The sequence below is a fragment of the Halyomorpha halys genome, unplaced genomic scaffold (assembly GCF_000696795.3).
Source record: "Halyomorpha halys isolate HHAL.00 unplaced genomic scaffold, Hhal_1.1 Scaffold261.1, whole genome shotgun sequence".
NCBI classification, from domain to species: Eukaryota; Metazoa; Arthropoda; class Insecta; order Hemiptera; family Pentatomidae; genus Halyomorpha; species Halyomorpha halys.
The window spans coordinates 817,033-828,063 of record NW_027116513.1 but is presented as its reverse complement, the minus strand read 5'-3'; the positions used below and the strand labels follow the sequence as shown (position 1 = coordinate 828,063).

Genomic DNA, 11,031 nt, shown 5'->3' with positions numbered 1-11,031 from the left:
TAATATTTTACCTAAATTAACATAAAAAGAATCCTTTTCATTATAATTAAAAAATACTTTGGTGAATCAGAATTCAACAGTGAAGAGTATTGTGAATATATATATATACCATTGAAATTACATATTGAATATAGGTATATGTCAGGGGTGTGACAGCAATTTTTTTTCGATAAAAACGACTGGCAGAATCATTTTTTCACAATTTCTCAAAAAAATCTAAAACGATTTTGATTAAACTCGGAATCCCAGTGTACAATTAAATATTCTGTAATAATAGCCACGTATTATACTAAATGAAATAGTCTGACAGGACTTAAATACTAGGACTAGTTATATTTCTGTTCTTGCTTCGGCTTGACAAAGAACTTAGAAGAAATAGTTTACACAAAAGTTATTTCACGATTCGAAAAAAAATGTTTAATAAAATGTAGTTACATCAGGGGTATTCATGATCTTTAGTTTAACAAGTTAAAGAGTGTTAAATGGAGAAATATTTCCTTCTTTTACCATGTTAAAGTGATATAACATATAACATGGTTGAGAGTCTGTTACTAGGTCTGTTAAATGGATAATGCCGTCACGCAACAGACTAGCTGAGCTTGTCACCATTTCATTGTTGACGTGTTAAGTTACTTACTCGTTGTTTTTTCTTCTTTTGTCTTATGTTTTGGACTTTTTAAAAAAGACGATCCGTAGCCAAACTTTTAAACTTCTACTTTTAACTTATTCTAGTCATGTTGTTATAAATTACTGCAATCAAAACTTAGAAGGAAACAATATCATGAAGTTTTGGAAGGAAAGGTTACTGAACAAGTTGCTCAGCAAATCCGCTAGGAGCTCTTATGTATTTACCATTTAACATGACTTTAAATAGAGCTGCTCACAATGATATACTTATAACATTTAACATGCTAAAAAATTTTACATTTAACACAATGTCATTAATACCCCTATTGTTGTATTCTCCATATTTTCTTAAAAACTGAAATGACTATGATATAACAACTAGATAAAACCAAGTATGGTATTTACTGTATCATTTTTTCACAGTTTCTCAAAAAAATCTAAAACGATTTTGCTTAAACTCGGAATGCTAGTGTGCAATTAAATATTCATTAATAATAGCCAGGTCTTATACTTAATGAAATAGTCTGAAAGGACTTATGAAATAAATATGAAAATATGATTTTTTTCAAAAAATCTTTCTCTAAAGTACCGTTAATTTTGTACGTTTGAAATAATTCAACATTTCACATTTTTACTTGTAATAAAAAATAGATAAATATAAACTATGGAAGGATTTAATAACAAACTTAAGAGGAGATTAAAGGAAAAATATTGTTAGGTTGAAAACACATTTATTGAAATGACAGTAGTAGTGTAGACTTATTAGATACAGTTTTCCTTATTACAGCCAATGCCTTCAGAGAAAATACTATATACTCGTAACATATAAAGTCCCGGAAGGCAATGAAAAATGATAAAGACGCAAAATTATATACGAGTTCAACCTGAAATAGGCGGGCGATTGCACCAGTCTAATAGCTTTTGTCATGTCTACATAGAAATTAAATAATTATTTTTCTTTTAATTTTACCTAACTCCTATTTGAGCCTTTCAGTTAACAGGATGACTACACAAAATCATTCTTAGGACAGCTTTGCAAAAGAATAATGTTAAAATTTGGAAAAAGATATATTATTGAAAATAATGATAAGAGATAGTTGACCGTGGAAACATTATATGATGAGAAGATGGTTGGGAATGCGGTTAAAAAATAACACAAATAAGTTGAAACGTTTTAATAGTGCCAACGTTTCGCCCAGAATTTCTACCTTCATCAGGGCTAAGAATAAAGAACAAGATTTTATTAATTTCATTCTGTACAATTATTTATTTTATGTCATACTGTTTATATCTTTTGTATTCATTAGTTGGTATCCTGTTCTTTGTTCTTAGCCCTGATGGAGGCTAGAAATTCTGGCCGAAACGTTGGCACTATAAAATAAATTATTTCTCCTTATTTATGTTATATTTTGACCGCACCCTCCAACTGTATCTTCTCATCATATTATTAAAAATACTATCCTAAAAGCTGTAGTTAGTGTTAGTCAGTATGCCAATTGAAAGACTTATTTGTAAAACTAGTACGGAAAAGTAAAAAAATTATAATAATATTTTTAAAAAATAATAATAATATGAAAATAATTCTTATTAGTTTTATATTAAAACCAAATACTAATCTAGGTTCACTTATGTTATCAATTTTAAAATTCCCAATGATTTATTTCATATAAAACATTAAAACCAAAGCATGTTAACTGCAGAAAAATAAATAAAAATTTAATTTATGTTTTGAGAAATACTAATTAATCATTAAACATATTACTGTTAACTCTTGAAAATACAAGTTTACAAGTTTCGTTAACAAATTATATGCAAATTTGACTAATTGAACTAATAATTTATTCCCATACGACTGTTTTAAACATTTCAACAAATCTAAAAGCAACTAAATATTCAAATATACAACTCTTTATTTATATTTCCCGACGAGCTTTTTGCAACACATGCCCTGCCATCAATATTGAAGAGGGACAGTGAAAACATTAGTGAAGAAAACTCACTGAAATTTTCATGGAATAATAAATTTTAAAGTGACAAGAGCAGTGTACAGATTTGTTTTGGATAAATAAATTATTTGAATTAGTTAAATATCGAAAAAGTTCAATAATAAAATTTTGAAATTTTATAACAGTCCCTTTTTTTTTATTTAAATAAAAACAAATTAATAAAAAATGTCCTTAATTAAAATTTAAAAGAATTTTTCCCTATTTTTAATTTTTAATCTTTCTTTTTGAGATTATACCGTTGTCGTACATCGACCGTTACTCGTTATAAATTAATATTTTAAAGGTGATATAACATAGCTAATCATGGCGTAATCATAACGAAGAGGCTGAAGTTTTTATTTTTCCGATTTTTTTAAAAATTAGATATTAACTATTTTTTTAGGAGGTTATACCTATGTATATGTGTGTATATAAGCACACAAACCTGTGTGATATAATCTGGAATTTATATTCTTGGCCGAAAATATTGAATGTGAAGGTAAGAAATTAAAAATGATTTTTTCATACAATGCTGAATATTTATAAATTTTAACTGAAAAAATGGGTGTTTCGTCCACTTAGTACAGATAATATTTTACCTAAATTAACATAAAAAGAATCCTTTTCATTATAATTAAAAAATACTTTGGTGAATCAGAATTCAACAGTGAAGAGTATTGTGATAATGAGGAAAAGAGAATTATAAACATACAAGAAATTATAAATTAAAAAAAAAATTAACTTACCTCTTGAGCTAAAAACGGCAAAACCTGAGCGATTATAGTATTTAATCTTTTAGCGATTTCAGTCTAAAAATAATAATTAACATTAAAAATACTGTAGGATAATTATTATTTAAAACAAAAGCTGAAGTAACCACGTACCTGTTTGTGCATTTCTACATTTAACCCGTATGACATTTCATAATACTGAAAGAAAAAGAATAATGAAAATATATAACAATAAAATTTATAATTATTAAATAAATATATATACTTCTAAATATATAAATTTACCATAACATAATGCCTTTGCATCTCAGTCTTATCACTTGCCAACTTCTCGCATTCCAGTTTTAACCTTTAAAAAAAAAAAAAAAAAAATGAATTATTGTTTAAAAAAATGTAGTTACATCATGGGTATTCATGATCTTTAGTTCAACATATTAATTAAAGTGTGTTAAATAGAAAAAGATATGTTAAATGGAGAAATATTTCCTTCTTTTACCTTGTTAGAACGATATAACATGGTTGAGAGTCTGTTACTAAGTCTGTTAAATGGAGAATGACGTCACGCAACAGACCAGCTGAGATTGTCACCGTTTTATTTGTTGTGTTAGGTTACTTACTCGTAGTTTGTTTTTTGTTTTTTTTCTTTTGTCTTGTGTTTTGGACTTTTTAAAAAATACCCTCAGTAGCCAAACTTTTACACTTCTACTTTTCACTTATTCTAGTCTTGTTGTTATAAATTACAGTAATCAAAACTTAGAAGGAAACAATATCATGAAGTTTTGGAAGGAAAGGTTACTAAACAAGTTGCTCAGAAAATCCGCTAGGAGCTCTTATGCATGTACCATTTAACATGATTTTAAATAGGCTGTTCACAATGCTATACTTATAACATTTAACATGCTAAAAAATTTTACATTTAACACAATATCGTGAATACTCTATTGTTGTATTCTCCATATTTTCTTAAAAACTGAACTGATTATGATATGACAAGATAAAACCTTATATGGCATTTACTGATAATAGCAGACGCAAGAATCCACGTTTCACCTTCGTAAAGAACAACGCCAGAAAAAAATCAAATGTTTAAACTTTCAAATAACAAGAAATACTCGTTTCTAATCTGGTATTAATTTATTTCAAGATTTCGAATTAGTTTAAACATAGTATTATAGTTATAGTAAACCTAAGGTATTTCTTAAGGTACTCAAATAAAGTATTGGATAAATCAGCGCCACATTTGCTATTAATCATAAGTTTCATGCTATTAATCATAACCTTGCATAGCACATTCGCACATATAATTTTATTATTATAATAATTATTATTATTTTAAGGCATCAACCACTTCGGTGTCATTATTGCCTTAATTTCGGATATTTTTATTAGACATTATTTCTTTAATATCCGAACTTTTTACTAGACATTATTTCTTTAATATCCGAAATTTGTATTAGTCCTTATTGCCTTAATTTCCGAATTGAAATATATAACTATTGAAAAATGGGAACTTGTGGTAAGATTTTAATAAATCTGATGGTATAGTTTTGAGTTATTCAGAAATTCAAAAAGTTTATTTACAGTCTTTTTGTTATCCTGCTATATCTGCTGGTAATTCAGTAAGCATGTGTTTCACGTTATTTGTTTTAGCACATATTTATATGGGATTTTATAACATGCTGCTATTTGTAAATTGCACAGAAAGTATAATACTATCCAATATTAAAAATTAAAAAAGTTATGTACAGTCTGAGATTTTAGAGATAAAATCGACTGTAACAATGCAACGTAAAAAGATTAATTTGAAAAATCATAGATTTATTTAAAATTAAATCATCACTGCATAACATTAAATGATAAGATAGATAAAAGCGTGTATTATTATTATTTTTACTTACACAATATTATTTTTGAAATTAATAAACTAATTTTCGACAATGAACTTTAGTGTTCCTTTAAACACAATAAAAACGATGAGATGGTTGGGGAAGCGGTCAGTTAAAAATTATTTATAATTGCCAACGTTTTCACAATTTAAATTATTAATTATTGCATAGTGTCCTTTTAAAATTGGCGGCTTTAGACTATTCCTGCCTTTTTATGAGTTTACAGATTCGCTTTACAAAACTACCCTTTAAATCAATCTTCAATTGTAATACCATTAAAGTTTATTTATAATCTACTTAGTTTCAATATTTGGTTTAACTTGAATCTTAGTTCCTATTAACAGTTAGTTTAGTTTGTGGTTTTCTCTATTCTCTAGTTTATACGTTGAATACAAGCATTTCCGTTAAGTGATTTCTTTAACGTATTTTGTACTTAACTATCAGCTCACTACGATAGTTTACTTGGTGTTGGAAGCTCAGTTCAAACTGTATGTTTCTTTTATCAATTATCATTAATTATTTTTTACTATCTTTTCCCTCTCTTTTCTTATTCTTTCTTCCTCTCACACTTTAGGTAAGTTGTGTTCACCACATCTAATTACTGTAATTTGTATTACTTACTACTCTAACATACTACATAAATTTTAAATAATTTCTAATTTCTACACGTATTTAATACTTTATTTTAACATATTTATTATTTTATTTTATTCTTAATTTTAATTTTACTAAATTCCCATACAGTTTCAATTTCTTATAATATTACTCTATACATTTTCTTCATTACTAATTATGTACTTATATTATTTGTTGTCTTTAAATGTTTCTTGTTATTTTGCACTTCCATTTAATCACTATTCTTGTTATCTTGATTATTGTTATATAGACTATTATATACAGATATAGGCCTGAAATTCTGGTCGAAACATTGGTAGTAATAAATAGTTTTTTTTTCTGATTTGTGTTCTTCACTGACCACACTCCCTATCTTCTCATCGTATATTATCCACAGTCAACAATTAACTTCATCATTATAAATATAAAAGGCCGACTTTTTAAATTAAGATTTTAAAACATAAATTAATTTTCTATATTACAGTTAATTCCAAATTATATTCCTTACTAACTCATTTTTGTAGTTAACAGTTGTTTTTAAATGTAGATATAAATTTTTATAATCTGGGCCGTTAAAATTTTTTAAAGTTACCAACAAATTTAGTTGTTGATTCCATTAAAAGACATTCTCGATTCCGTTAATATTCGGCGAACTAAAATAAAAAGAAACATATCTTTCAGTGCATTCATGTTGTATAAGCAGCAGTTTCCCTATTTATCATGCTATAGTAGGTAATTTAAATATATTAGCACACTTCTGGCTTAGAAAATCAGCAGAGAAAAGTAGAAATTATATTTTATTATACACAAAAGTATTAAATTTTCAACTTTTTCCTTCAAAACTAGCTTGAATAAAAAAAAACTAAATAATTTTGCACTTATCATTTTACAAATAAAAATTATTTGACAAAAAAATATATACAATTTTATTTCTATAAAAATAAATGGTTTTATTAAAAGACATCTCTTACTAAGTTATTGCTTTTACTTTTTTAAAAATAAAATTTGGTTATATTAACCTATATTAAATAGGTTTTATGAGATATAAGAAACAAGAACAATGATTTAAACAAATAGAAAAATAGAAAAAAAAAAAACAAAAAATTATTTAAAAAACAAAGCTGATTTTTCAATGTTTCTTGATCAAGTCAAGTTCCCCTGGAGCACTCTTTAAAATAATTTAAGATTTTTTTTTTTTAATTCAAATTAGATTATTTTCGCAGTACTGGTACAATTTGTTATATAAAGACTAAAACTATCACTGGAATTGTTGATGATGTATGGATTCTGAAGATATACATAGGATTAGAACATTCGGTAATTATTTCACCAACTCCCCCGTGAAAAATCATTAAATATATTAGACAATAAAAATAACAGTTATATATTTTACCGATATTATTTATACGAAATCATGAAGAAATTTTCTTTCGGTTTAGAAGTTTACAGGAGGTCGGGGAGTGTCTAATGAAGGGCTTTGAAGCCACGAATTTCAGACGGGACATGTTTTTGGTTGGGTGGAAGGGTGGAAGGGAACTGACATCAAAGAGCGTTTAAATAGTTTTAATACTCCAACCTTAACCTGAGCAGAATTGAGTATGAACTTTTTTTAAATTTTAATTTTAAGGATGAAAGTAATTTAAATTTAACTCCTCAATGTGGGTACATTATGAGATATAATAGCTTGCTGAATATAAAAAACAACACACTTGAAGTTTAAAATCAAAAATTGAATTTCATATAGATTTTAGTAAGCATAGAATATTAGACCATCTTGCAAGAAGTTTGGAGTAGGCAGGTTATAAATTACAAAAATGATATTGGAAAATGTAAAAATAAGTAAAAATAGAAGATTAAACGATACTATCTAAATGATAAAATATATATTAAAAATGAGGTGTAGATAGTTGACCATAGATTACTGATTGGAGAAAATGGTCGGGAGGGGGGGGGGGGATGTGGTCAGCAAAGAACAACATAAATAAACAAAAATATATATATTTATGCCGACGTTTCGACCTGAGTTTCACGTCTTCATCAGGGCTACAGAACAAAAGAGATAACAACATTTAGAGAAACATAAAATTGAAAAGAAGTAGTATACAAACAAGTTTGGAATTAAACAAAATATTGAATTGAATCATAAATAATAAAAAATTGATAATTTATAATTGAATAATAAAAAAAATTGATTGATAATCACTGTCTTCAATTAGCTATCTTCTAATTCCAACCTGAAACTCAGGTCGAAACGTCGGAATAAATAAATATTTTTTTGTTTATTTATGTTGTTCTTCGCTGACCGCACCCCCCGATCATCTTCTCCAATCATATATTAAAAATAATGGCTATAAACAAGAAAAAATAATGGCTATAAACATGAAAAATTAATAAATTAGTGCCTAGTGAAGGAAATTTAACGTATTTTGATATTGTGAATAATCATTATAATCTAAACCTCATAAGTCCCAAGATTTGTTTTTTTACCCTTCTGTGGAAAAATAAATACAATATATATAGTATATTACGAAAAGAAAATAATAATCCTTTTCTTACCCGAAGGTACAAATATTGAGATATCTGAGAAAAAGTGTGCCATTTTCAGACTCTTTCATCTCCCCCCCTCCAACTAGACGTTGGAACCTTTGGGACTTTTCAAACCACATAAAGAGGAGGGTAATAAACATTGTAGAACCATCAGACCGTTTTTATTTTTGTTTTTTTTTGTTAACGTCCGTGTAACAAAAATTGTTAAAATTAACTATTTTTAATTAATTTTAATTAATATATTAATACTAATGTATTTATCATTTAATTCATTATACTTGTAATTATTTATTTTTTATTAATTATTTAAATATTCATTACACTATACACTTTCTTTAGTACTGCTAATGTACCTATATCATCTGTCATCATCTTACTTTCTTGTTATGTTTTACTTTATTTTAATCATAACGGTTTTTATCTTGATTGTCTTTCTTAGCCGGTATAAAGGCCTAAAATTCTAGCGAAAACGTAGGCACTAAAATAAGTTTCACTAATTTGTGTTCTTTACTGACAATACTCTCAACCATCTTCTCACATAATATTCAAGGTCAACAATTAACAATAAACATTAACGGTCAACAATCATTAATTTTTTTAAAATAATAATTTAAGTTATTAAAAAAAATTTTTTTTTCGTAAATCACGAAACATTCGAGGGTTTAATTGCTAAAAATGAAAAAAGACTTCCGAAAAAAATTGAAATACAACTAAGCCAATGAAATTGTTACTTTTATTTTGCAAAAATTAAGATTAAAGTATAAAAGTATCGAAATTGACTTGAAATAATATCAAAAGTTTATTACAGTTCCAGCATTTATATAATTCAAAAACCAAATTAAAAATATAAATTATACGGCTCATACGAATATTAGGTTGTTTCGCAAGAAGTAAAATGTTGAATAAGAGTCATTGAAGTTCTAAGATTAGTTCTTCGGTTGATGTATTTTAAAACCTAATAAATATATACTTTTAAAAATAAATATAGATTAATTTCATTGTATCTAGTTAAAGCTTGTACAATAACACACTATCGTTACAACCATTCCCACGAAATGATTACAGCTAAGACAAGATAAATGGTTCGTAAACAATAGAGCTGGAATGGAAATGACACACGCAGCTTTCCACCAACAATTAATTTTAACGTCAGCTGATAAATTAGCTATGGCCAGATCAAAGCCCCATTAGCAAGATGCACTAACAAAGGGGCAACGAGTTGGTTGGGAGCCTTCTCATCCTACAGTCCCTTGGTTTGTTAGAAGTTGTGTGTTAAAGTCTTAAATAAATAACATAGCATAATAAACATAAAGATGAATGATAAGATTATTGGAGCAGCAATCAGAAATAATACCTACAGTATCGTATAATAATCGGGGTATTCATGAGGTTTAGTTTAACATTTTAATGTGTGTTAATTGGAGAAATATTTCCATCTTTTAACATGTTAAAACAATATAACATTTAACATGAGGGGGATTCATGATATTTGCTAAATGTAAAATGTTTTACTATGTTAAATGTATTAAGTATAGGATTGTGAGCAGCCCAATTTAAACTCATGTTAAATGTTAAATGCATGAGAGCTCCTAGCGGATTTTCTGAGCAACTTATCTAGTAACCTTTCCTTCCAAAACTTCTTGTTATTGTTTACTTTAGTTTTGATTACAGTATATTATTACAACATGCCTATAGTAAGTGAAAAGTGAAAGTTTGGCTACTGACTGTCTTGTTTAAAAACGTCCAAAACAATACTGTGACAATAAAAACACAAACTACGAGCAAGTAACCTAACATGACAATAAGATAGTGTAGAGCTCAGCAGGTCTGTTGTGTTACGTCATTTCCCATTTAATAGACCTAGTAACAGACCCTCAACCATGTTATATATTATATCGTTTTAACAAGATAAAAGAAGGAAATATATCTCCATTTAACATAACTTTTTCCATTTAACACGCTTTGACATGCTAAACTAAAGATTATCAGAGAGTCTGATAATAGGTCTGCTAAATGGAGAATGACATCACGCAGCAGTTTACCTGAGCTCCACACCATTTTGATAGGTTAGTTGCTTGTAGTTCGTGTTTGGTTTATATTGTTATTATTTTGGACGTTATTCAAACCCTAATTAAGTAATGGATAAAAATAATAATGGAAGTAATGGGAAAAAAACTAAGATATTCGCAAGGAGCTTGTCTGTTATTACTTATTAGCATGTTAAAACATTTTACATTTAACACATCACGAATAACCCTACTATTTCAATGCATACCGGCACAAAGTTGGTTTCTCATGATCTTAAAACCAGGCCAAAATACGAATAATTCAAATAGGACTATGAATTGACAATGGTTTATTTTTCTGCTCCTTTTTGTAACTAATAGGCTTAATGTTTGATCCTACATTTTATTACCTGATAATTTATTTGATTACACTAAAATAAAATTTAAGTCCTTTAAATTATTAAAAATTAAAACTATAATTGTTAATATTATAATGAAAATTTAAAACTTTAAAATTTATTAATAAAATGAGGTGTAGATTCAACATATTAATTAAAGTGTGTTAAATAGAAAAAGATATGTTAAATGGAGAAATATTTCCTTCTTTTACCTTGTTAGAACGATATAACATGGT

General features: G+C 27.0%; 1 protein-coding gene across 13 annotated transcripts in view; it reads right to left on the bottom strand.

Annotated features, from left to right (window-relative positions):
• gro (groucho) overlaps positions 1-11,031 on the bottom strand; it is a 233,087-nt gene that overhangs the window by 43,636 nt on the left and 178,420 nt on the right. For all 13 annotated transcript variants that reach the window (XM_014420127.3, XM_014420128.3, XM_014420131.3 and 10 more), the window contains 3 exons: positions 3,629-3,692; positions 3,497-3,541; positions 3,359-3,421 (listed from right to left, as the gene is read on the bottom strand). In XM_014420127.3, coding sequence (XP_014275613.1) covers positions 3,359-3,421; positions 3,497-3,541; positions 3,629-3,692 — 172 coding nt within the window. The remainder of the gene's footprint in view (positions 1-3,358; positions 3,422-3,496; positions 3,542-3,628; positions 3,693-11,031) is intronic.